The sequence below is a fragment of the Ictalurus punctatus genome, chromosome 17 (genome assembly GCF_001660625.3).
Source record: "Ictalurus punctatus breed USDA103 chromosome 17, Coco_2.0, whole genome shotgun sequence".
Taxonomy (NCBI): domain Eukaryota; kingdom Metazoa; phylum Chordata; class Actinopteri; order Siluriformes; family Ictaluridae; genus Ictalurus; species Ictalurus punctatus.
This window is the reverse complement of record NC_030432.2, coordinates 25,217,800-25,244,100: the sequence shown is the minus strand read 5'-3', so window position 1 is coordinate 25,244,100 and position 26,301 is coordinate 25,217,800. Positions and strand designations below refer to the sequence as shown.

At 41.4% G+C, this 26,301-nt stretch overlaps 3 protein-coding genes across 3 annotated transcripts in view; 2 read left to right on the top strand and 1 right to left on the bottom strand.

The window, feature by feature from the left end:
• LOC128635293 (zona pellucida sperm-binding protein 4-like) overlaps positions 1 to 26,301 on the bottom strand; it is a 181,519-nt gene that overhangs the window by 19,497 nt on the left and 135,721 nt on the right. The window lies entirely within an intron of this gene.
• LOC108262684 (zona pellucida sperm-binding protein 4-like) lies at positions 11,570 to 13,440 on the top strand. Its single transcript, XM_053687442.1, has 8 exons — positions 11,570 to 11,898; positions 11,977 to 12,164; positions 12,250 to 12,347; positions 12,416 to 12,573; positions 12,661 to 12,853; positions 12,934 to 13,081; positions 13,165 to 13,240; positions 13,312 to 13,440. The coding sequence occupies exons 1-8, from the start codon at positions 11,619 to 11,621 to the stop codon at positions 13,404 to 13,406; spliced, it is 1,236 nt and encodes a 411-aa protein (XP_053543417.1). The 5' UTR covers positions 11,570 to 11,618; the 3' UTR covers positions 13,407 to 13,440.
• Positions 16,274 to 18,133, top strand: LOC108278047 (zona pellucida sperm-binding protein 4). Its single transcript, XM_017491172.3, has 8 exons — positions 16,274 to 16,591; positions 16,670 to 16,857; positions 16,943 to 17,040; positions 17,109 to 17,266; positions 17,354 to 17,546; positions 17,627 to 17,774; positions 17,858 to 17,933; positions 18,004 to 18,133. The coding sequence occupies exons 1-8, from the start codon at positions 16,312 to 16,314 to the stop codon at positions 18,096 to 18,098; spliced, it is 1,236 nt and encodes a 411-aa protein (XP_017346661.1). The 5' UTR covers positions 16,274 to 16,311; the 3' UTR covers positions 18,099 to 18,133.

Sequence of the window (26,301 nt, the reverse complement as noted above, 5' to 3'; positions counted from 1 at the left end):
CATTAAGTGTAGGCCTGACTTTGGACATTGAAAAATGACTTTTGGTCCAGTTGAAATTGGCAGGCTTGGATAGGATATAACTGATGTGAAATTGATTAAAATTAGACTTGAGTTTGTCTAAAATCATCCATGTATGGAAAGGACAGGGAACTTGCCTTCCAGCTCCATGTACAGTAATATAGCCAAAATGTGAAGAGGAAGGGTGGCCTTTTCTTTAGGTCCACTATAATCCCAAGGGCTTGTTTCTGTTTAAGTGAGCCTGAATCATGCTGATTGACCTGGAACACAACTTTTACTTTTTGCAGGTCTGTCACCAGAGTATCTTTGATTTTTACTGTCTTCTCCAGGTCTGTTCTGGACTATGACTAAAACTTTATGGGCATCTTCTACAGTGTGACAGTGTTCTTAATAGACCACTGAGCTTGGTCTAAAACAGCTTCTTGCTGATTGAAGGAGGAAAAGGCATTGTCTGGAGTTATGTGTTTGTATTAGTTCAAGACAGTGTATGAATGGTCTGTTCTCAAATGTAGTCTTCATTAAGGACATGGAGGAATACCAGTCAATTCAGATAATAGTTAAACCAGTCAATTTAAAAAAAAAAATACTCTACAGCTTCAGTCATGACAAATTCCTAAAATATTAATTCAATTAAAGTGTACCATTCTTTTTATGTACTTCATCAGTCTACTGAACTAATAAAACCAACTACTAAAAGAGGTGCTATTGCCAACTGTATTTTCACTCTACACACAGAAACAAAGGGTTAAACTCTTCGTGAAAATAGTAAAGTGGGAAATATATTTTTCGGTTTCCCTCCAAATTTAGCATCGTTGTGTGCCAACTTTTAATTTGACGGAAAATTCATGTGACATGTTCACTGCAGCTAGCTTCACGTGGGTCATGTGATAACTCACGTGATCCCAGTTGCAGCTACAGAAATCTGAAGGTAAGTAAATATATAGGATATGGTGTTGTCTTTCAAGGACACGTTCGTTGTCTCATTATGGGATACTCCCCTTCCGCGTATTCCTAGGAATCCCTATTATGTTCTGCCAGCCCGTTTTTTCTGGCAGGCATAATGTTTGTGCCTGGGAGTGGCTCCCTTCTACAGTATAAGAGGAGCAGCACAAGGTCATTCTAGTATTCAAAAACCTCTCTCAGTTCACTCCAGAAGTCTGAACTACTGTTCGTATTGTCAACTGCTAACCTCCATGCTAGTTGCTGGATAATTTTCCAGGTGCTGGATTCTTCAGCTGTTTTTATTTTTTTTTGCCTGACTCCTGTAGTTTCCACTCCAGTAGTTTCCACTACTGCATGGACTACAGCAGGTCTGCTCTGCATGCCTCGGGCTGAGACATGCCCAGGTGCCTGTCAATAGTCCAGGTTCATCTGAGCACTGTGCGTGCTTCGACATGAAGAACCTTCTCCACAGACTAGCACTCCAAGCTAGTCTGTAGGGCCAGGGTCCCCTTGTTTTAGTTAGCCCTGCTCCGGCTGCCACCCTGCAGGTATCTATTCCTGTGGAGCTGCCCACCACGGCAGCATTATCCTGGGAGTGCATGCGCCCTTCTTCCCAGCTTGCCAAGCATGGATGAGGATGAGGAGGAAGCGCTCGAGTTTGAGGCAAAGGGACAATCACAATTTCTTCTTTCGCAAGAATAGGAAGATCTTGAGGGTTCCCTTTTTTGTAACTGGCACAACCCCTTTCCACAGCGGGATCCATGGAGGTGGCGAGCAGGGCACCACCCTCTCCGCTTTGCAGTGTTGATCTGCAGGATGTGTGCAAATGCGCTGCAGAGAAACACAATATTCCATGGCTGACTGTGGTAGCAGAGGCTGCAAAGTCATGCTATGATTGCAGAGAGCTAAACGGACAGTGAGACAGCTCCTCCCGATATTTCCGGAGCTCTTGGAGGAGCTGGCGGACACCTGGCAGGAGAAAGCATTCACCATTAAAATGCCCATCCAAGGGGGATCTGCTCTCAATGTGGAGGGAATGGCGAAGGATGGCCTTCACCGCATGTCTCCCATGGAACCTTTAGTGGCAGTGAATTTGCACCCGAGGCGCACGGCGGCTGCAAACCCGACGCTGCCATCCAAAGCGGACTGGTGTAGAAGATATATCAATTGTGGTAGTAATTTGATTAAGGTTAAAATGATCAGGAATGAGGTTCAGAGATACTATGTGAACTTAACCTGATCATCTAAACTGTGTTTAAGAACAGTATTACTCAGGGCATGTTTAGTATCATTTTTATCCATATTTCATGGTGAACGATGTGGTGATATAATAAATATCATGTAAGTTTAGAAAACAACCTTTACAATAAATGTTGCAATATGTGCTCTTTCTCCACACACACACACACAAACACACACACACGCATACACACACTCTCACACACTCTGGTTTGCATGGGAAATATTCTTCCCACCGACTCATTCTCAGGAACTTAATTAACAAATCATGCTATGTCCCCGATGCAGAAATGAACATTTCTGTAAGTTACATTTGTCTCTGTTCTATGTATGTCTTCTTTTGTGATTTTGTGTAATAAATTCATTTGTTATTGCTATCTTTAAATATTCAGTGGTTCTTCTGTAACAAAGTATGTTGCATTAAAAGTGGATGACTGTATTTATATGGTTATTAGAAAAAGTTTCCAAAGCTAAAGCTGTAATATCTTAGACACGTTAAAGTCGACCTATGACAAGTTAATATAAAAGGCTAATACTTACAAGCTTTTGCATTCATTTACATTTACTTTTATGGCATTTGGCAGATGCCCTTATCCAGAGCGACTTACAGAAGTGCTTTGAAGTCTCTATCAATGAATACATCCAGATACTGGTTCACTAGGTCACGGACTAAGAATACCATCAGTCTTATAACTCTTTTGGGAGGAAATATAGTAAGAAAAACACAGACACTTTTTTTTAAATGAAAAGTGCTAATTTAAGTTCTTCAGGAAGAGGTACAGTAGATCTTTAGACATAATTTGAAGACCACCAGTGACTCAGCTGTTCATATATGAGTGAACAGCTGTTCAGAAGAGTCTTGATACATGCCTTCCTTGTATCCTGAGACATAGTGGCACCAGTCTAGCGGTGCTAGAGTTTCGGAGGGAGGATGGTGCAATGCGGGGTGTGATAAGTGATTTGAAGTAAGTGGGTGCTGGTCCATTTTTGGCTTTGTAGGCAAGCATCAGAATTTTAAATCTAATGCGGGCAGCTATAGGAAGCCAGAGGAGGGAGTGTAGCAATGGGGTGGTGTGGGAGAACTTAGGATAGTTGGAAAAAAGTCGAGCAGCTGCATTCTGGATCAGTTGCAGAGGTCGAATGGTGCTCAGAGGTAGACCTGCCAGGAGTGAGTTGCAGTAGTCCAGTCTCGAAATGATGAGACTGAACCAGCACCTGACTGGCCTGTATGGATAGAAATTGACAATCCTTCTGATGTTGTAAAGGAGAAATCACCATGAGCGTGACAGATTAGCAATGTGACAAGAAAAGGACATATCATTGACTATGGTTACCCCAGGGTTGTGTGCAGTAAACTAAGGTGGGATCAGAGGGTTGTCCAGGGAGATCACAAGATCCTGACATGGTGATGGGATGAGAAGCAGTTCAGTTTTGTTGGGATTAAGCCGATTTCAGCTAATGAGATCTGTGTGGAAAGATGAGGGTCTGATGGAGGGAAGGAGAGGATGAGTTGAGTGTCATTCGCATAGGAGTGGTATGAGAACCCTATGTGAATCTTATGTGAGGACATGACCTCACCAAGAGATCGAATATAGAGGGAGAACAGAAGAGGACCATGTACTGAGCCTTGTGGGACACCACTGCAGAGTCTGCGGGGAGCAGATGTGGATCCACTCCACGTCACCTGGTATGAGCGACCTTCCAGGTAGGAAGCAAACCACTGCCATGCTGCACCACAAATTCCAAGACTCATGAGGGAGGACAAGAGAGTCTTGTGGTTGACTGTGTGAACCGCTGCTGAAAGGTCGAGGAGGATGAGGACTGATGACAGTTTGGCTGATCTAGCAGCATGTAGCTTCTCAGTGACTGCCAAAAGGGCAGTCTCTGTGGAATGTGCTGCTTTGAAGCCAGACTGGTTAGGATCTTTGCAGTTGTTCTGTGAGAGGTAGAGGGACAGCTGACTGATATAGGTCGGTAGTTGCCAATATCAGAATGATCCAGGGTGGGTTTCTTCAGGATGGAAATAGCCCTTGCTCTCTTGAATGCCATTGGTATATGAGCAGATGATATGGTGCCATTGATGATAGTTGTAATGAAGGGGAGGAGGTCTTGTGAGATGGTGTGGAGCATTGTGGAAGGGATTGGAACTAATGGGCAGGTGGTAGGATTGCAAGACATGATGACCTGCAACATCTCTTCTGTTGCTAGATTAGAAAAATGTGATAGTGAAAGAGAAGGGCACTCCACAGTGGATAGTGTAGAAGTTTGGGTAGAAGTGAAGGTCTGGCAGATTTGATCAATCTTCTTATCATAAAATGTGGCAAAGTCTTCAGCGGTCAGACAGGATGGAGCAGGAGGAGCTGGTGGATTGAGTAGTGAAGAAAAGATATTGTGGAGCTTGGGAGGGTCTTAGAATTTTTCAGAATTTTTCAGCATTTCCTTGTAGAAGGAAGTCTTAGCAGAAGTGACTTCACATGAGAATTTGGACAGGACAGTGCGGTAAAAGGCAAGATCTGCGTCGAGTTGTGATTTCTCCCACTTTCTCTGTGCTGTTCTTAGTTCTCTCAGATTGCTGCACAACACATCCGACAGCCAAGGAACAGGGTAAGAAAGCTTCCTAGGCTTAGAGGATAGCGGGCAGAGGAGGTCCATGGATGCGGAAAATGAGGAGAGGAAAGTTTCTGTGGCTAACTGCAATGGTAGGGAGGAAAAGGAGTCGGCATCTGGAAGGGATGATAGGGTGCAGGAAGCAATGGTGAACGAGAGATAGAGTGGAGGTTTTGATGGGTAGGAGAGAAGTAATGGTAGCTGGTTTTAGGCAGGATATGAAGGTTGATGGTGAAGGATACCAAGTGATGATAGCAAGTGTGGAGCGGGGTAGCATTGATTCCTGTAGCTAGAGAGGGTCAACTACTGAAGACCAGGTCCAGGACATTTCCTCCCTTGTGTGTGGGTGGGCAGCTGTTGAATGTCAAGGAGAAAGAATGCGGGGGGGTGGGCGCTGTTGAGCGGGAAATGGAGTAGGTCTGGTTTCGTTTGAGCTCCTGTCGAACTTATGTTTTTTTAAAGTTAATAAGTGTTTTTTCACAGTTAACTGGCCACAACTCCACAACATCGGTCTCGGAGCTACTGAGAGAAATACTACAGCTGGATAGGGATGTGCTTGTGGACCGCTCTCATACAAGCCTGGGTCCTGTGAGGAAGGATGGGAAACCACGCGCCATCATAGCCAAACTCCACTACTACCAGGACTGCGTTGAGATACTGAGCCGGGCGCGCTCTCGAGCGCCGCTCCGGCGTAGCGGTGAGACGATTGCTATCTTTCCGGATTATACCGCGAGTGTCGCTAAGGCCAGGGCGGCCTTCAATGAGGTCAGGAAGTTGCTCGGTAACCGGCAGGGGGTTCGGTATGGCATCGTGTTTCCAGCCCGTCTCCGTATTATGTTCAACGGAGAGGAAAAGGAGTTCATAGATGCAAGCAAAGTGATGAGCTACGTCAAGAAGAATATCATCACTACCGCAGAGGGCTGAGCGAGTAACGTTGCCCCGGCTAATTCATCGTCTCTGAACTCTGACTGGATGATAACTGTTTGATCAGACTTCTACTGTAGCAAGGAAGATGGTCAACTCCGTTGTCTTATTTTCTGTTATATACGCTATGATATGGTGTACGCTTCTACACTGTGATAGGATGCACTTTTTCAGTTTACTTTTCGTACCAGGGGTTCGGTGGGAGCTTGAGCAGTAGGCTCTATAGAGTTCCTCCACACAAGCACTGAACGTGCGGATTTGTTTTGGGTGGATATGGTGAGCACCCTGTTCCTGTAGGTGCTGTGGGGGGTGGGGTTATGGGGAGGGTGTGCGAGACTTTGTCATTTATTGTGTTTAATTTGCCAGACATCTGTGTTGTGGCCCATCTGCTGTCATTCTAGGTTACCTGCAGGGCTCAGATATCTAACCTTTTTTTTTTTCTTCTCTCATTATGACTGACTTCAGTATTTCCCAGAGGATTCAATTCAATTCAATTCAATTTTATTTGTATAGCGCTTTTTACAATAGACATTGTCTCAAAGCAGCTTTACAGAAATATCAACATGATCAGGATCAGGATCAGGATCAGATGGTAGTATGGTTAATTTTGTGAGCTGGAATGTTAAGGCACTTAATCATCCTTTGATGCGGAAGAAGGTATTTACACATCTGAAACGGCTTAATATAAATATTGCATTTCTTCAGGAGATGCATCTACGGTCATCAGACCACGCTAGATTGGGAGGGGAGTGGTCAGGACAGATATTTCATTCAAATTTCCATTCGAAGCCTAGGGGGGCAGCTATATTAATTGATAGAAATACACCATTTACGATGACAAGAATGGAAGCTGATGTTATTGTCGTTGGGAAAATGTATACTTTTCCGGTCATCTCGGCCAGTGTTTACGCACCAAACTGGGATGATTCAATGTTCTTCACAAATTTTTTTTCACGCCTACCGAATATGTCATCGCATTACCTTATCCTCGGCGGTGACATGAACTGTACACTTTTCCCCGTGTTGGATCGTAGCTCACCTAGATCCTCATCCCTGTCGGGGGCGGCACGTTCTATCCAGCTCTTCCTCGAGTCGTACGGAGTGGTGGACGTATGGCGTTTTCGCAACCCTGCTTCCAGAAGTTACTCCTTTTTCTCCTCAGTTCATAATACATATTCCTGTATAGACTATTTCTTTTTGGACAAAAGAATGCTTCCCCTCATAGACAGATGTGATTATGGACCCATAGTTATTTCAGATCACTGTCCCTTGACTATGAGAATGCGCATCCCGGATACGCAATCCAATTACCGCCCTTGGAGACTCAATCCTCTGCTCTTGTCGGATGATGTTTTTACTAGTTTTATTGCATCTGAAATTGAGGTTTTTTTTGGATATTAATCAAACACCTGGAATGTCCTCCTTGACGATTTGGGAGTCACTGAAGGCATATTTAAGAGGTCAGGTCATCTCATACTGTGCTAATCAGAAGAGAGTGAACATGGCTCGACTTAAAGAACTGGCGGAAGAGATTCTTGAGCTGGATAGGGCACATAGCCAACTACCTTCTGGAGATTTTAAGAAGAGGCTTTGTCACTGCAGACAGAGTTTGACCTTTTGTCGACGAAACAGGCTGAGTATCTTATCTCCAAATCACGATACGGGTTTTATGAGCATGGGGAGAAGGCTGGACAGATTCTCACCCACCAACTAAGACAGCGGACTGCTAATCTGACCATCTCTGAAATATATGATGAGCAGGGCTCAAAATGCACAGATAATCATAAAATTAACTCCAGTTTTCAAGCTTTTTATATGTCACTATACAGCTCCGGCCCATCTGTAGACCTTTCTGCATTGGAAGACTTTTTTAAGACCCTGCATGTTCCGTCCTTAGATCCAGGGGAAGCTGCAGGGTTAGAGGAGGACCTCTCGGTTGGGGAGATAGCATCGGCGATTGGCTCTATGCAAAGCGGCAGGTCCCCGGGACCGGATGGTTATCCAGACGATTTCTATAAAAAGTTTTCAAGGCAACTCTCCCCTTTGTTATTGTTGGTTTTCAAGGAGTCGTTCTCCTTGAGAGCCCTGCCATCTGGTATGTGTGAAGCAGTTATCTCCTTACTCCTTAAGAAAGACAAAAGCCCTCTTGAGTGCAGCTCTTACTTATATATATATATATATATATATATATATATATATATATATATATATATATATATATACACACACACACACACACACACACACACACATGTTACGAAATTACGTATGTTTATGGGTATTTCTGTACATATGTTTACTCGCATGTATGTATGTATTTATAGGTATAAATGTGTGTATGTGTGTATATACTGTGTAAAGCCACATTGGGTCTGAGAAAGGTGCTATATAAACTAAACGTATTATTATTAATACTAATATGAACTACGGCGAGCCTCATCTGTGTTGGAGGAGGCATGACCTTTAACCTTAACAATAGCAAGCATGTCAAGTAAGAGCGAGGCTTCGACAAGATCCGAAACAAGCGTGGTGTGCGATATAGGTTTGCCATCAGTGGCATAATGTCTCTATCTTTCCAAAATCATGTGCACCACCAAAAGCATAGCAGGAGTCAATGTAAATAGTAACAGTCTTACCCTTAAAGAAATGACAAGCATGAGTAAGAGCAACGAGTTCCGCAGCCTGAACAGACTGAAAGGGGATGGAGTGAATCTCGTGAACAATATTTGATGAAAAATGTGGAGTTGTTGGGTTTAGAGCATGACCCATCAACATATACTTCCTCCCATTCTTCCCAAGGGTGCTGTGATAGAGCAGGAAAGAGTGATGATGGGCCATGTATGTAGGTTAAGTATTCATGGTCCATTCAGGCTTCAGGTGCGGGCTTTTCCGAGCAGGTACTCAGAAGTCTGTGGAGCAGGACAGCGGGGCAATTAGACGTTTTCACAGATTTGATGGTCAGGTTAAAAGTGGCGCAAAGGATGGCTTCATAACCTCATCTGTACTGTGCAGTCATGTGTTGAGTCTGAATGTTATTCGGGATAGATAAGACACGTGCAACATGAGTTGTGGTATAGCACTACTTTTTCAATGGCAGTGACCATGAGCACGGAAGCAGTGACGCACCGCAAACAGGCAGGCATACCTTGAACTACAGGTTCTAGAGTTTCCGAGAGATATGCTACAGGACGATAGCTACCACCATGTTCCTGGGCCAAGACCCACACTGCAGTACTCCCATCCTAAAATACATAGAGGTGCAAAGAGGACAAATAGTCTGAAAGTCCCATTGCCGGGGCTGAGCTTAGTGACTGTTTCAGGTAGCAAAAGGAATGTATCATTTCCTTGGTCCACTCAATATTTAAAAAAAAGTCTTGGAGACAGCATTGTCTGAGGACCTTGTCATGGTGTCATTGAGCTAGGTGTATCAGGAGTTTGAGAGAGCCTTCTTTTCAAAGTTCATGTCCGTCTGCCGACAGCAAAATGTCGTCTGTGTATTGTACCAGCCAGCAGCCTTCTGTTAGAACAAGCGATGAGAGGGCTTGATGCACCACGAACAAGAACACAGCAGGAGAGTCAACGAAACCCTGAGGAAGACGGGTCCAAGTGTACTGCTGATATTTAAAGGTAAACGAAAAACTGGGCTGCGTCTGCACAAAGACAGGGACGCTGAAAAAAGCACTATAGAAGTCTACGACAGTGAAGTGTGTATGTGAATGTGGACTTGCAGTCAAAATAGATGCTAGGTCACGCACTAAAGAGCTAATAGGTATGACAAGGTTGTTAATGCATCTAAAGTCCTGGGTGAAACGCCATCCCTTACCATTACATACAGGATTAACAGCAGTATTGTACAGAGATAGGTGGGAACAACAATGCCCTGTGCTAATAATGAGTCACTCACTGGTTGTATGCCAAGTTCCTTTTCTGCTGATAAAGAATATTGCTTACAATAAACAGGCCGAGTAGTTTTCAGCTTCTGAACAGAAACAGAGATTAGATTGAGTGAGCCATGTATGTGGGTACCTGGATATGGACCCACTTCATTAGAATGCTGAGGCCACTATGTTTTAGGGAAGTTTGAGGCAAGTGCCTCAGGCAGTGGACGCTCGGCGCAGTCAGGCTCGTGCTCGTCATTAGCAACATGACAAACAGAAGAGAAACAGAGATTAGATTGAGTGCACCATGTAAACTGTCCGTTATGAATTGTGAGCGAACACTTTGGTTTAAACATTAAATCTCGACCTAGAAAGTTGAAAGGAGATGAAGTGATGACAACAAATCTGTGAAAAAAAAAAGAAATGTCAGGGTCGTCAGGGAAAGAAACACGTAGGGAGTGTGTTTTTGGACAGGTGACAGGAACCTCTATCTATTCCCATGGAGTTAATGCTAGAGTTTGATACTCTCCCTTCGTACTGTCTACCAAATGAGGTGCAGGTGGCACCCGTGTCATCCATAAAAACGTATGATTTACCCTCGACACAAAGGTAAATAATGTGTGCCGTGACGTGAAATCAGTATGAAAGAAAGCATAGAAGGTGTTCCCTCCCTCTGTGCATCCATATTGGTTTTGGGCTTCGACCCCGTGGTTACAGGGGCAGATTGTGGCTGATTATTCTTTAAATCCCTATGCTTTTTACGGCACTCCCTTTCCCAGTGACCTGGAGCATGACAGTAACGACATTTAACTGGCCGTCTGGCACCAATATGGCATTTATATTGACCCGAGGGCCGAAGCGGACCATCATGAATGTCAGATGCCATAATGGGTTTAACCTTAGTTTTGACAGAGGCCTTGAACGCCCCGGCGGATTCCATTTCCCTTAGTCACGTGACGAAATCCCAAGCTGTCATTCCCTGCAAGTTTTGTGCAGTAATACTAATGGGTTAAGCGCACTCTGGCCGCATATTTTTTAAACATGAGTTTATGAATGAAATGGTATGGTCCCCGACTAATGCAAAACATGAGTTGTTTTCCCATTCGTTCTAGAAGCGAATTAGGAAAGAGCTAGGGGATTCATGTCCATAATATAATAAACTATACATATAATCATGATATTTCATATTCTAAACAACAAGAAAAGACACTTTAAGGTTTGCAATATATATATATATATATATATATATATATATATATATATATATATATATATATATATATATATATATATACATATTTTATAGATGGTTAGAGCGTCTTACTAATGAGTGAAGTTTGTAGTTCAGGGCAACTTTTATTTTGTATTTTTGTCTGGCTTTATCTTTGTGATGGTAGCTTCACACTGATACCCTACAAGGAAACAAAACTCTGTCAAAATAAAAGTAACCTAAGCTACAAGCAGATCTTCTCTGTCAAGACTAAAAAAAATTACTGTGGATGTGAATATTGAGGGAAATGAATAATGTCTGCACTAGCCATTTTAAAACCACGGCACTTTTAACATTAGACGTAATTAAAATGTGAAGTGTTTGTGGTTAATGTTAAAATTTTATGTTCAGCTTATGCACCTTTTCACAATACTGATTTAAACTTTGGGCAAAAATTTATTTTTAATTTAAACGCATACATTAAAACGATGGTTTAATTTTTCTGTTGATTAGCTGCCATCTAATTTATATAACTAAGGCTTGCATGTGTTAGCATTACATTACTCTCACAGACAATTAACGTGACACGTAACTGAACAAATATCTATTTCAAACACCTCTCAAAATGACCGCCATTAACATGAACGCAGTGATTAAAGCAGTTAATGCTGAGACACGGCTGGAACACTGTTAATGACTAGTTGAGTAGGAGGAGACTCCAGATACAATTAGGAGGAAAGACACAATAAAAGGCCACTGTTGCTGACTGTCTCAATATTGGTGTGTGCCGTTTGGGAGCAATGGCAACTACAAGGGTAAGTTTAGCACTTGTGGGGCTTTTTCTGGTCTTCAACTATGTGAGCAGTACACCTGCATCTCCGCAAGTTGTGAAAATGCCACCTCAAGCTCCTCAGCTTCCTGGGAAGCCTACTTTGCAGCCACAGATGCCTGGCCAGGTTGTGAAATGCCAAGTGCAAGACTATGAAAGGGTTCCTTGTGGAGAACCTGGCATCAACAGTGATCAGTGCACCACTATAAACTGCTGTTTTGATGGCCAACAGTGCTATTATGGGAAGATGGGTAAGATTGGAGTTCTATCTGACTTCTGATTCTTGGTAAAAATGATTAACTGACTCCTTTTCTCTTTGGTATCGTCAGTGACTGTCCAGTGTACCCTTGATGGCCAGTTTGTGCTGGTGGTGGCCAGAGATGCAACAGTTCCCAGGATAAGCCTGGAGTCCATCAGCATGTTGGGAGGAAACACTGGACCCTGTAGTCCTGTTGACTCGAATACAGCCTTTGCTATATACCAGTTTCCTGTAACTGCTTGTGGGACGACCATGATGGTTTGTGTTTAATTGTTCCCAAATAGATGGTGTTCAATTTTAAGATGTATAGAAAGTGTGAGCTCTGCTATTCACCTCTGTCCAGGTACAAGGTGGCTATGTGGTCTATGAAAACAGGATGCTCTCTTCCTATGAGGTTGGGGTTGGACCCCGAGGAGCAATCACCAGAGACACTCACTATGAGTAAGATGACTAAAACTCGTGGCAGGGGTTTCTTTAAGGCTTTTACTGATCTATCGTTTCCTTTGTAGGCTTTACTTCCAGTGTAAATATTCAGGTGTTAGCTTGGCCACTCTGGCTATTGACCCTTCAGCCAATGCTGATCCTCCCTCCATTGTTGCTTCTGGACCACTCCAAGTAGAACTAAGACTAGGAAATGGTCGCTGTGTTGCAAAGGGGTGTGCAGAAGGTGAGAAACTTGTCTGGATATTAGCATGTAGTCTGACTTGTCAGTGGTTTGAACAGGATTTGATTTCCCCCCTCTGCCACCCAACAGATGAAGTAGCCTATACCTCGTACTACAGTGCTGCTGACTACCCTGTGACTAAGGTTCTGAGGGAACCAGTGTATGTTGAAGTGCACATTGTGAGAAGAACTGATCCAAATATTGTCCTGGTTTTGGGAGGCTGCTGGGCGACTGCTTCCCCTAACCCCTACAGCCTTCCCCAGTGGGACCTTCTGGTGAATGGGTAAGCTCTTCACAGGTCTTCTGCTTGTGTAGATTAGTGACTGTATTGAACAGGAAGTGATGACCTTGTGTAATCCAAAGGTGTCCATACAAAGATGACCGCTATTTGACCAAGCTGATCCCAGTTATTGGGATGTCTGGACTTGCCTACCCCACCCATTACAGACGCTTTGTCCTGAAGATGTTCACATTTGTGGATCCAGACTCTATGGCTCCAATGCATGAGATGGTAAAGGCTTGAGTTCTCTTTATGCTCTTGCACATGCTCCTGTAAATGAAATGGGTTTGACTGCTTAATTTGTCTTTCCTCAGCTCTACATCCACTGCAGTACAGCTGTATGTCTTCCAACTGCACAAGACTCTTGTGAACCCACATGTGCCAGAAGAAGTAGGTAGACCACCTTAATACTGCTTGTTCTTCATTTGACTGGCTTATGGATTTTCTTTTTCCCTCCTTAGGAAGAGATGCTGCAGAAGGCTCTGCTCACACCTCAGGAATAGTGTCTAGTGGAGGAGTGATCTTTACCCAAAGCTCCTCACCTCAGTTTGCTTAAAGTTATGGAGAATAAAGCATTTTTTACTTTCAAACTGACTGTTTGGCTCAAATGTCTTGTGCACAAGCTGTGTCTAGCATATCCATCTATGATGGGTTCTGTGTTGTGATCACTGGAGTAACACTTACTCTAGTGATCCTTCACATGTAATTTCAGTGTGTTCACATGGTGCTTACTCATTGCTTTAATCCAGCATGACTTGCAGATGATGGGTGGGGTCTTACTCAATTGCTTTGACTTGGTAGCATTTCTGCTAGGTAATGCTGTTTTTCTGCATAGATTGTGTTTCAGCTCCAGATAAGCTCTGTTAAGAACCCTTTAAGCTTAGTCTTCACTGTTTAAAAAGCCCCTGGGTGTTGCATAAGACACAAATGCAAATTTGGCATGACTTTGTGGCTAGAGCAAGCTTTCCATTAAGTGTAGGCCTGACTTTGGACATTGAAAAATGACTTTTGGTCCAGTTGAAATTGGCAGGCTTGGATAGGATATAACTGATGTGAAATTGATTAAAATTAGACTTGAGTTTGTCTAAAATCATCCATGTATGGAAAGGACAGGGAACTTGCCTTCCAGCTCCATGTACAGTAATATAGCCAAAATGTGAAGAGGAAGGGTGGCCTTTTCTTTAGGTCCACTATAATCCCAAGGGCTTGTTTCTGTTTAAGTGAGCCTGAATCATGCTGATTGACCTGGAACACAACTTTTACTTTTTGCAGGTCTGTCACCAGAGTATCTTTGATTTTTACTGTCTTCTCCAGGTCTGTTCTGGACTATGACTAAAACTTTATGGGCATCTTCTACAGTGTGACAGTGTTCTTAATAGACCACTGAGCTTGGTCTAAAACAGCTTCTTGCTGATTGAAGGAGGAAAAGGCATTGTCTGGAGTTATGTGTTTGTATTAGTTCAAGACAGTGTATGAATGGTCTGTTCTCAAATGTAGTCTTCATTAAGGACATGGAGGAATACCAGTCAATTCAGATAATAGTTAAACCAGTCAATTTAAAAAAAAAAATACTCTACAGCTTCAGTCATGACAAATTCCTAAAATATTAATTCAATTAAAGTGTACCATTCTTTTTATGTACTTCATCAGTCTACTGAACTAATAAAACCAACTACTAAAAGAGGTGCTATTGCCAACTGTATTTTCACTCTACACACAGAAACAAAGGGTTAAACTCTTCGTGAAAATAGTAAAGTGGGAAATATATTTTTCGGTTTCCCTCCAAATTTAGCATCGTTGTGTGCCAACTTTTAATTTGACGGAAAATTCATGTGACATGTTCACTGCAGCTAGCTTCACGTGGGTCATGTGATAACTCACGTGATCCCAGTTGCAGCTACAGAAATCTGAAGGTAAGTAAATATATAGGATATGGTGTTGTCTTTCAAGGACACGTTCGTTGTCTCATTATGGGATACTCCCCTTCCGCGTATTCCTAGGAATCCCTATTATGTTCTGCCAGCCCGTTTTTTCTGGCAGGCATAATGTTTGTGCCTGGGAGTGGCTCCCTTCTACAGTATAAGAGGAGCAGCACAAGGTCATTCTAGTATTCAAAAACCTCTCTCAGTTCACTCCAGAAGTCTGAACTACTGTTCGTATTGTCAACTGCTAACCTCCATGCTAGTTGCTGGATAATTTTCCAGGTGCTGGATTCTTCAGCTGTTTTTATTTTTTTTTGCCTGACTCCTGTAGTTTCCACTCCAGTAGTTTCCACTACTGCATGGACTACAGCAGGTCTGCTCTGCATGCCTCGGGCTGAGACATGCCCAGGTGCCTGTCAATAGTCCAGGTTCATCTGAGCACTGTGCGTGCTTCGACATGAAGAACCTTCTCCACAGACTAGCACTCCAAGCTAGTCTGTAGGGCCAGGGTCCCCTTGTTTTAGTTAGCCCTGCTCCGGCTGCCACCCTGCAGGTATCTATTCCTGTGGAGCTGCCCACCACGGCAGCATTATCCTGGGAGTGCATGCGCCCTTCTTCCCAGCTTGCCAAGCATGGATGAGGATGAGGAGGAAGCGCTCGAGTTTGAGGCAAAGGGACAATCACAATTTCTTCTTTCGCAAGAATAGGAAGATCTTGAGGGTTCCCTTTTTTGTAACTGGCACAACCCCTTTCCACAGCGGGATCCATGGAGGTGGCGAGCAGGGCACCACCCTCTCCGCTTTGCAGTGTTGATCTGCAGGATGTGTGCAAATGCGCTGCAGAGAACATACCAGATTATACCTGATTAACATATCCAAACATTAGTCAACTTTGTAGTTACACATATTGATTACACTTTATATTCTATACTTCACATTGACACCCTACAAGGAAACAAAACTCTGTCAAAATAAAAGTAACCTAAGCTACAAGCAGATATTCATATCAAGACTAAAAAAAAATTGTCAATGTGAGTATTGAGGGAAATGAATAATGTCTGCACTATCCATTTTAAAACCACGGCACTTTTAACATTAGAAGTAATTAAACTGTGAAGTGTTTGTGGTTAATGTTAAAATTTTATGTTCAGCTTATGCACCTTTTCACAATACTGATTTAAACTTTGGGCAAAAATTTATTTTAAATTTAAACGCATACATTAAAACGATGGTTTAATTTTTCTGTTGATTAGCTGCCATCTAATTTATATAACTAAGGCTTGCATGTGTTAGCATTACATTACTCTCACAGACAATTAACGTGACAAGTAACTGAACAAATATCTATTTCAAACACCTCTCAAAATGACCGCCATTAACATGAACGCAGTGATTAAAGCAGTTAATGCTGAGACACGGCTGGAACACTGTTAATGACTAGTTGAGTAGGAGGAGACTCCAGATACAATTAGGAGGAAAGACACAATAAAAGGCCACTGTTGCTGACTGTCTCACTATTGGTGTGTGCAGTTTGGGAGCAATGGCAACTACAAGGGTAAGTTTAGCACTTGTGGGGCTTTTTCTGGTCTTCAACTATGTGAGCAGTACACCTGCATCTCCGCAAGCTGTAAAAATGCCACCTCAAGCTCCTCAGCTTCCTGGGAAGCCTACTTTGCAGCCACAGATGCCTGGCCAGGTTGTGAAATGCCAAGTGCAAGACTATGAAAGGGTTCCTTGTGGAGAACCTGGCATCAACAGTGATCAGTGCACCACTATAAACTGCTGTTTTGATGGCCAACAGTGCTATTATGGGAAGATGGGTAAGATTGGAGTTCTATCTGACTTCTGATTCTTGGTAAAAATGATTAACTGACTCCTTTTCTCTTTGGTTTTGACAGTGACTGTCCAGTGTACCCTTGATGGCCAGTTTGTGCTGGTGGTGGCCAGAGATGCAACAGTTCCCAGGATAAGCCTGGAGTCCATCAGCATGTTGGGAGGAAACACTGGACCCTGTAGTCCTGTTGACTCGAATACAGCCTTTGCTATATACCAGTTTCCTGTAACTGCTTGTGGGACGACCATGATGGTTTGTGTTTAATTGTTCCCAAATAGATGGTGTTCAATTTTAAGATGTATAGAAAGTGTGAGCTCTGCTATTCACCTCTGTCCAGGTACAAGGTGGCTATGTGGTCTATGAAAACAGGATGCTCTCTTCCTATGAGGTTGGGGTTGGACCCCGAGGAGCAATCACCAGAGACACTCACTATGAGTAAGATGACTAAAACTCATGGCACTGGTTTCTTTAAGGCTTTTACTAATCTATCGTTTCCTTTGTAGGCTTTACTTCCAGTGTAAATATTCAGGTGTTAGCTTGGCCACTCTGGCTATTGACCCTTCAGCCAATGCTGATCCTCCCTCCATTGTTGCTTCTGGACCACTCCAAGTAGAACTAAGACTAGGAAATGGTCGTTGTGTTGCAAAGGGGTGTGCAGAAGGTGAGAAACTTGTCTGGATATTAGCATGTAGTCTGACTTGTCAGTGGTTTGAACAGGATTTGATTTCCCCCCTCTGCCACCCAACAGATGAAGTAGCCTATACCTCGTACTACAGTGCTGCTGACTACCCTGTGACTAAGGTTCTGAGGGAACCAGTGTATGTTGAAGTGCACATTGTGAGAAGAACTGATCCAAATATTGTCCTGGTTTTGGGAGGCTGCTGGGCGACTGCTTCCCCTAACCCCTACAGCCTTCCCCAGTGGGACCTTATGGTGAATGGGTAAGTGCTTCACAGGTGTCCTGCTCATGTAATCCAGTGACTGTATTGAACAGGAAGTGATGACCTTGTGTAATCCAAAGGTGTCCATACAAAGATGACCGCTATTTGACCAAGCTGATCCCAGTTATTGGGATGTCTGGACTTGCCTACCCCACCCATTACAGACGCTTTGTCCTGAAGATGTTCACATTTGTGGATCCAGACTCTATGGCTCCAATGCATGAGACGGTAAAGGCTTGAGTTCTCTTTATGCTCTTGCACATGCTCCTGTAAATGAAATGGGTCTGACTGCTTAATTTGTTTTTCCTCAGCTCTACATCCACTGCAGTACAGCTGTATGTCTTCCAACTGCACAAGACTCTTGTGAACCAACGTGTGCCAGAAGAAGTAGGTAGACCACCTTAACCCTGTTTGCTTCATTTGACTGGCTTATGGATTTTTCTTTTTCTCTCATTAGGAAGAGATGCTGCAGAAGGCTCTCCTCACACCTCAGGAGTAGTGTCCAGTGGAGCTGTGATCTTTACCCAAAGCTCCTCACCTCAGTTTGTTTAAAGCTACGGCAAATAAAGCTTTTTTTTATTTTCAAACTGACTGATTCAAATTTCTTGTGCACAAGCTGAGTCTAGCATGTCTGTCTATGATGGTTTCAGAGTTGTGATCACTGGAGTAGCATTTACTCATGTTTTACATGTAATTTCAATGTTTTTGTACATGGTTCTTACTTGATGTTGCACTTGTATAGTGGTTTTATCTAAGGTGCTTTGCGTTGTGTCCCATTCTCACACCAATGGTAGCAGAGCTGCCATGCAAGGCACTAGCTTGCCATCGGGAGCAACTTGGGGGTTCAGTGTCTTGCCCAAGCACACTTCAGCATGTGGGCCAGGAATCGAACTGCCAACCTTATGATTAGCGGACAGTCCACTCTACCACCTGAGCCACAGCTGCCTGAATTGAAATGAGTTTTCATTGCTTTAATCCAGCATGACCTGCAGATGATGGGTGGGGTCATGTGACTTGGTCTTGGTAATGCTGTCTCTTTCTGCATAGGTTGTGCTCCAGATTGATGGGGCTCAGAGAAGCCTCTAAGCTTATGACTTTTCTCTGCCATCAAAAAGTGTCTGTGTGTTGCAGGGCTGTTATGTAAACTTGGCATGAATTTGTGGATAGCTCATGCTTTCTACTACGTTTAGGTATAACTTTTTGAATTTTCACATTAATTTCCACAAATGCTGCAAATATTGAGAAAAGGGAAAAATAAAAGTTCACCTGTACATTAAAGCCTTCCAAGTGAGACAATATACCCTTTGACCAGATACTAACACTTTGATCAGTTATTTACTCATCACATAAGCCAACAATGCCGTTTTAATTACATCACAGCATCTTGTTTACAACTGTGCATTTTAAAAAAACAAAGTGAAATGTCCCATTGCAGATGTGAACATAAAGCTCTCACATGGTGTGTTTTAGGAGCAAGAGTGTCAGTATTACTGTGACCTTTTGGCCAGTTACCAAGACAGTAAGGTAAGATTTTCTTATTTTAAATGTCATAATGTTAATTGTGTAGTTCCTGTTTGCTAATGTTTGGCTCCAGTCTCTATTCATGTACAATAAAAGGAGTCTTTGGGAGCAGAATCCAAAGTTGTGTTGGTGGAGTTGCAGTGGAAAATGAATGATGTGGGACATATTAGAGGAGAATTTAATCTCATTGGCCAAGAAACTGAATCTGGGGTGAATGTTTCAACATGACCATGACCCTAAACACACAATCAAAATAAGATTTCTCCAATCTACTGACTTAATTGCTGAGAGGAAATAAGTCTGGAAAAGAATGGCCACCTAATATTTGATCAGATTTACTTTAGTGTTTGGGTTTCTTATGTTCCAGGAAGATCAGAAAAGATCTCTGGACTCTCTCATAATCTACTACAAAGCTAGTACACAGTGCTGTTTTGATCCAGTATGAGGTCCTTTAAGCAGCATTTCATTAACACTTGTATATGGTTTTCCTGTATGATTTTTGTTTAATAGCTATGGAGAAATACATTTAGGAAACTGGGAACAACATGCATAAAGAAGTAATAAAATGATTCTCTTTAGAGACCCGGTTATGTGATGTTCTGCACACAGCGTGTGGACTGCCTCGTCTGTGGAGTGGGAGCTCCATAGAAAAAATTATTTATTTTGGGATATTCAGGCCAGTTGTTATAGAAACATGGTAGAAATATGGCTTACTACGGCAGTATTTTGGTCAGGCTACTGGAACAATCCACTGACCAAAATAAAATTGTGCTCCTTTGATTCATATCTGTATTTGTATCTGTTCATCTGTTCTTTGTGTCTGTTCATTCTTAATAATTCATTTCTGTTCCATCTGTTGCTTGTTGAACTACAAGGGCTCTCTGGCTGAAGCTCAGAAAAATGCTCAGAATACTCAGGGCTGCAGAACTCTGGAGAATCAGATGTTCACCCTGATGAAACAATTGAAAAGTATGCAAGGCTCATTAGAGGACTCTGTTACAGAACTGTAATGTCAGAAGATGTTAAGGTAAGTGAGAAAAGCTTTCCATTAAGCCGTACTTTTGAATAATACTGACTCTGTTTTTGCTGCCTGTTGAATTACACTACAGGCTGAACTCCTGATTCTCAGTAAATAATGCGAACATATGTTTTTTCTCTTTTTAACATTGAATCAATGAAGTCTGAAAAAATAAGATCGCCAAAAAAGATGCTGCACATCGTTTAACATGAAGAAAATAATCAATGAAAGAATGAAATAATGATCTATGAAACATTTTGAAATGTTCTGTTTATATTAGAGATGTCGCGATTCCATAAACATATCTTACGATACTATACAAGCTGAAGTATCATGATACCATGCAATATTGTGTTAATTCATCATTCAAATCTACAAAATGAGTCAAATTTACAGAAATACATAGATATCAATGAAAAGAGACAAACTGAATTTCTCTCTGAAGACTTTATTAATGAGAATGACTAACTGCCTGTTGGAAAAGCTCAAGAACAATCATATAGTTGGCGAGTACCTAATTCAATGTGTCACGCATTTCATCTTTTGTTCCCCCGAGCAGTGAAATCATGCAAATGGAAATTGTCCTCAGAATACGAAGAACGAACACATTGGGAATAAATAACTGAATTTGGAAACGAACGCCAAAAAAAATCATCAAATTGGGAATGTTAGCTTGCTTACTAACAAACAGGAAATGGTTAAAGATTAAGGTGAAGAATTTAGGTTTAATGAAGTGTCACTGCCTTTGTGGACAAAACTTGTCAATTACAGAGAAAACAGCCAAATTAGGGGTGGTTGTTGTTGTTGTTGTTTACAGTTGATGTTTTTGCTTTTCTTTCTTTTTTTTTTTCTTTTCCCTTCAGTTTTTGCCTCCTAAGATACAGCCCCCAGGTCCATGAGGTGATAACAGCACAACACATCCTGCTAACCGTGCTGGCTAATGGGGCTCTGGTAGAATATTCATTAGAATTGTCAGGTTTATAAAGATTGGTCTTGGTTTTTTTTTTTCTCCCAGGGAAGGAAAACATCCCCAGCATCCTGACACCGTGCTGGAATACTAAGATTTTACTCATCACTTAGCAATTCATGCTGTGTGGGTACATCTTGTTTTCATCCAAATACCTGAGTTTTGCTGCCATGTATGCAGGTTAGTGTTCATATTCCATGTTACAACCATTCACACCTGTAGAACATTACTGTGTACTTGATTAATCGTTAACAGATTTTGTATGGAATGTAATATCCAGAAATAAACTGCAAAGTATTTTTAAAAATTTCCTTTTTAATTTTGTTCCCCAACTTTTATTACAGCTTCGCAGGAGCGTGTACAAAGTCAATGAAGTAAATATGCTTTTGTCATAATATAGGTTGGGTCCAGTGGTCTTATTCCATTCTGAATTGCATATTTTTATTGAATGTATTAAGTGTGAGCTCTCTGCTATTCAGACCTAAACACAGATGACAAACCGTCTCCACACCCACAGAACAAAGGATTTCAAGGCTTTAAGAGTAATCTTATTCTTGGGGAATTTAATACAAGCAACACATTTATTGTGGAAGACATCACAAACATTTTTTCAGTTGGAACGTTCACTAAAACCCATCAAACAGGTACCAGATACCAAAAATTTATCACAATTACCATTTAAATTTCTATTTCAATATGTCTGTAACACGGTGTAAGACTTTCAACCAATTTACAAACATTTTTGAGCTTTAACTCTAATTCTTTAAAAGCTAAGAGTTATGAAAAAAAAATCCATAAAAGGTAAAGCTCAGAGAGGACTGAAATGATATTATACTGTATATAATTATTACAAAATGATATTATACTGTATATAATATATTTCCATCCAGTCGTATGTGTCCAGTAACTGATGTATTGAGAGTAATATTGGAAATAAAAGTCTCAGATGTCAGCTCTGGAGCACGATAGGACTAAACTAAGTGCACTACTGTGTCAGTCAGACAAATGCATGGTATGAATTTGGTGAAAATTGGAGAATGGTGACTTTTTCTTTTTTTTTTTTTTTTTGTTTCTCCCACCCCCAAAAAACACAAAGGCCCTTTACCATTTTTGCTGGAAAAAATGTATGTTCTCAGATCTTCACCAAATTTACATTACGGACATTAAAACCAACACAGGAGTGCAAAGCCCTGCAAAGGGTAGTGAAAACTGCCTGACACATAATTGGTGACAACTACCAGCCAGTGAATATCTTCACCACAGTAGAATCATCAGGGACGCCTCTCATCCTGGTCAGAAACTGTTCAACCTCCTTCCCTCCAGGAGAAGATACAGGAACATTCACACCAGAACCAGCTTCTTCCTCACAACCACCACCCTGCTGAACTCTACACTACACCTTCAGGCCACTGATGTTTTACTGCCTGTAATCATCCTGTAGCTCTATTCTATACTGTGTATTTTGTATACTCTCTATATAATTGTAGATTCATAGTATATATCCTAGGTTATCTTTATACAATGCCCTCCACTAATATTGGCACCCTTGGTGAATTTGACTAAAGAAGGCTGTGAATTTTTTTTGTTTAACCTTTTGATATACAGTATCTCACAAAAGTGAGTACACCCCTCACATTTTTGTAAATATTTAATTATAGCTTTTAATGTGACAACACTGAAGAAATGACACTTTGCTACAATGTAAAGTAGTGAGTGTACAGCTTGTGTAATGGTGTAAATTTGTTGTTCTGTCAAAATAACTCAACACACAGCCGCTGGCAACAAAAGTGAGTACACCCCTAAGGGAAAATGTCCAAATTGGGCCCAATTAGCCATTTTCCCTCCCTGGTGTGTTGTGTGAATTCATAAAACTATAAATGGCTAATTCAATTAAATACGGGATATATTTTTCAACGTCCAACTTTCTTGGCTGGACTAGTTTATTTAAAGGAACATTTGGTAGAAATTCTGTGGAATTACTTTCAAATGATCTTAAATTAATTTACTGCAGTGTGGATATTATTTTAAGTTAAATTTGGTGTTTGTTGAATTAATATAAAGTAAAAAATATTGTTAATATTCATGCCAAGCTAGCTGTGTCAAATTTTAAAGTGCAGTTGTAAAATTGCAGATCCAACTTACTAACATTGTGCATTTTATAACATGAATGTCTTTGTTCTGCTTTACAGGCATGACTGAGCATTGGACAGTCGCAGAAGTTTGCCAGTGGCTTGATGAAGTGTCACTGGGGCACGCAAAACAGGCATGTATTGCTCAGTAATATGGGATGGAAGGTGTTTTCCAGTGTTCACATTAACAGTGTTCCTGATAAGAAACCAACATGCGACAAACTCTTAAAGCAGCTTCAGCTGTACCATGAAAGGGAAAAGGATTTTTCTGTGACGTGTGGAATTGATGGCTGTCCCTGTGTATTCTATATATACAGTGAAAAACTTACAAAATCATATAAGACTTGTTCACAAATCACATACATTTTTGGAGGCCTTTGTCTTTAAAAGGAGTGGACCTGTCCCTGTACAAAGGGTTTTTAATTCTCTGTAGTTGCTTAAAACTATTGATCTTGTCCTTTGTTGCTGCTGTTTATGTCAGCGTTGTAATTTACATTTTAAACCTCTTCATCACAAAAACAGAATTTTAAGAGTTTCTGTAATGTTCTATAATAAATAGAATCTGAAAGAAAGTTAACTTGTAATAACATTTAAGACTGGTCATAAGTTGTAGTCACATCTAAGAAGTTTATTTTAATACAGAGCAACTAGGCTTGATTTGTAAAGAATGAAATGCATTTTAAGGTTGACAAGTATGTGATGCCAAGAAAAAGATCTGCTGCATTATTTAAAATTGTTCCTTGTCACAATTGAGATAAATGTTAGGCATTAATATTCTCACTCTCTCTCTCTCTCTCTCTCTCTCTCTCTCTCTCTCTCTCTCTCTCTCTCTCTCTCACACACACACACACACACACACACACACAGATTGATGTCACGAATCGTGACGGAGCAGAGATAGGACGGATAGGACATGCAAGTGCTGGATGAACAGTTGTTTATTAGAAAGAGAGACAGGCAGACAATTCCAAAACGTGATCCAAAACGTAATCCACAAACATGCAAGAGGTCAGGCGATTGGCAAACAGGCATTCACAGGGCAAGGCAGGAATTTAGGTCAGTAAACAAAACAAGAAACGAACTATGACGAGGGACTGGAAGCGGATAATCCAGCGCGGACTAACTCTAAACATGGACCATGACCATGATACAAACTAAACTAACTCTAAACATAGACCATGACTATGAATACGCTACGAACTAAACTAACTCTAAAGTATTAATCTCCCGCGTTGTGTGCTGGGAGGCGCGCGGTCTATATGCGGACATGATCAGCGTCTAAACTGCTATCAGCTGAGAGCAATACAGACCCACGTGAATTCCCAGCCAATGACGGAACAGGGAGGAGACATGACAAACATAAACAAAACACACGTGTCCAGATGTCATTACGGTCTACAATGGAAAAGCAGGTGTTCGCGCATTCACGCTTAGAGCACGCTGCTTCAAGGAGGAACCGTGACAATCGACTTGTAATTCAATAAATAATCATCTTTTCAAATCTTGTTACGCTAGTTGTTTTTTTTTAAACAATGTATATAAGAAAATTTGTTTCATTGTAGAAAAAAAAATCCTAGTTAATTTTAAGCAGTTTTGGATCTATTGGTGCCATAAAGAACCTTTTTTTGAATGAATCTTCAAAGAACCTTTGAAACTGGGTTCTTTGTAGAACCTTAAATGGTTCTTTGTGGAACCAAAAAAAGGTTCTCCAATGGCCTCGCTATGAAACACCCTGTTTGGTGGTTTGGAGTGCAGGAGGGGTTTGAGTCACTGATGAACAGATACCTGGAGAAAATGTGACCTCTGTACATGCACAACACACATTCTTTCTTTTTGTAAGAACGTACTGAATAGTTGATTTGGCCACACCTAATGTTTTTGGGTTTGTTTCGGTTTTTCAGCCTAATGATGGCTTGCTTCACTGGCAGTGACAGCTCTTTGGACTTCATAATGAGAGTTAACAAGAACAGATTCCAAATGCAAACGCCACACCTGAAATCAACTCTACACTTTTATCTGCGTACGTCTAAGTGAAAGAATGAGGGAATAATGAGGGAATTATAAAAAGTGCTGTAATTCCTACACCTGATTTGGATGTAAATATCCTCAAATTAAAGATGAAAGTCATTATTTAATTTAATCTTCAATACACTGCAGTAGACAGCTAAAATAAAAAATAACTGTCAATGTCCAAATATTTATGGACCTGACTGTACCCCACATTTCTAGAGCTTCCTGTATAAACAGACCCATTTCCCCTACACCAGTCAACTGAATTTACCACAGGAGAACTTTAATCAAGTCGTAGAAACATCTCTAAAATGATCACAGGATGCACCTGAGCTCAGTTTCAAGTGTCTCAGTAAAGGCTCTGAATTCTTGTGTGTCAATGAGATATAGTAATTACTTATTAATATATTTTTTAAAACTTCTGAAATTGTTGTTTATGCTCTCAGAGTGCACTGTGTGTTACCTGACTCCTGACCCAAAAATGGTTAAAAATATAAAATAAAACTAGATAGGTAAAGTTCATCACGACAAATTTTAATGTTGGCCTTAGAAAGAGAGTCTGAAATATAGACAGAGTAACAATAATTATAGAGTTGATTGATAGATAGATAGATAGATTGCTGGTTGCTAGAGTGTTATGGGTGGTTGCTAGGCTGTTGCAAGGTGGTTGCTAGCACGTTCTGGGTGGTTTAGCATGGAATAGCATATTGCGAGCATGAATAAACATGTTGCTGACATGAATTAGCATGTTTTCATACACTGCTAATATATATTATCATTTTACTAGCATGTTTCAGCAACTTGATAGCTTGAATTAGCATGTTGCTAGCATGAATTAGCACTTTGCTCGCATGAATTAGCATGCTTTAACACATTGCTAACATGAATTAGCATTTTGCAAGTGTGGCCGGGTAAGCGATTTAACTATCCAATTGGCTCTGCTCGTGGTATGGCTTTGGCAGACCAATAGGGTAGGAGCTACCCGACTATTTAAGGACCATTATTTTGGTAGGTGCATAGGTATCTTGGTTATTCCGAGTTCCTCGCTCCCCTGGCAATTCCGGTTCCCATTTCCATTCAGGCTTTCCTCACATTGTAATGAGGTGAACA

Bases quoted from the DNA above. Each gene is read 5' to 3' on its own strand.
- LOC108262684 (XM_053687442.1), top strand. From the start codon at position 11,619: ATGGCAACTACAAGGGTAAGTTTAGCACTTGTGGGGCTTTTTCTGGTC. The intron at 12,854-12,933 runs GTAAGCTCTTCA...TGTAATCCAAAG, and splicing joins TGGGACCTTCTGGTGAATGG to GTGTCCATACAAAGATGACC. The intron at 13,241-13,311 runs GTAGGTAGACCA...TTCCCTCCTTAG, and splicing joins ACCCACATGTGCCAGAAGAA to GAAGAGATGCTGCAGAAGGC.
- LOC108278047 (XM_017491172.3), top strand. From the start codon at position 16,312: ATGGCAACTACAAGGGTAAGTTTAGCACTTGTGGGGCTTTTTCTGGTC. The intron at 17,267-17,353 runs GTGAGAAACTTG...GCCACCCAACAG, and splicing joins TGCAAAGGGGTGTGCAGAAG to ATGAAGTAGCCTATACCTCG. The intron at 17,934-18,003 runs GTAGGTAGACCA...TTCTCTCATTAG, and splicing joins ACCAACGTGTGCCAGAAGAA to GAAGAGATGCTGCAGAAGGC.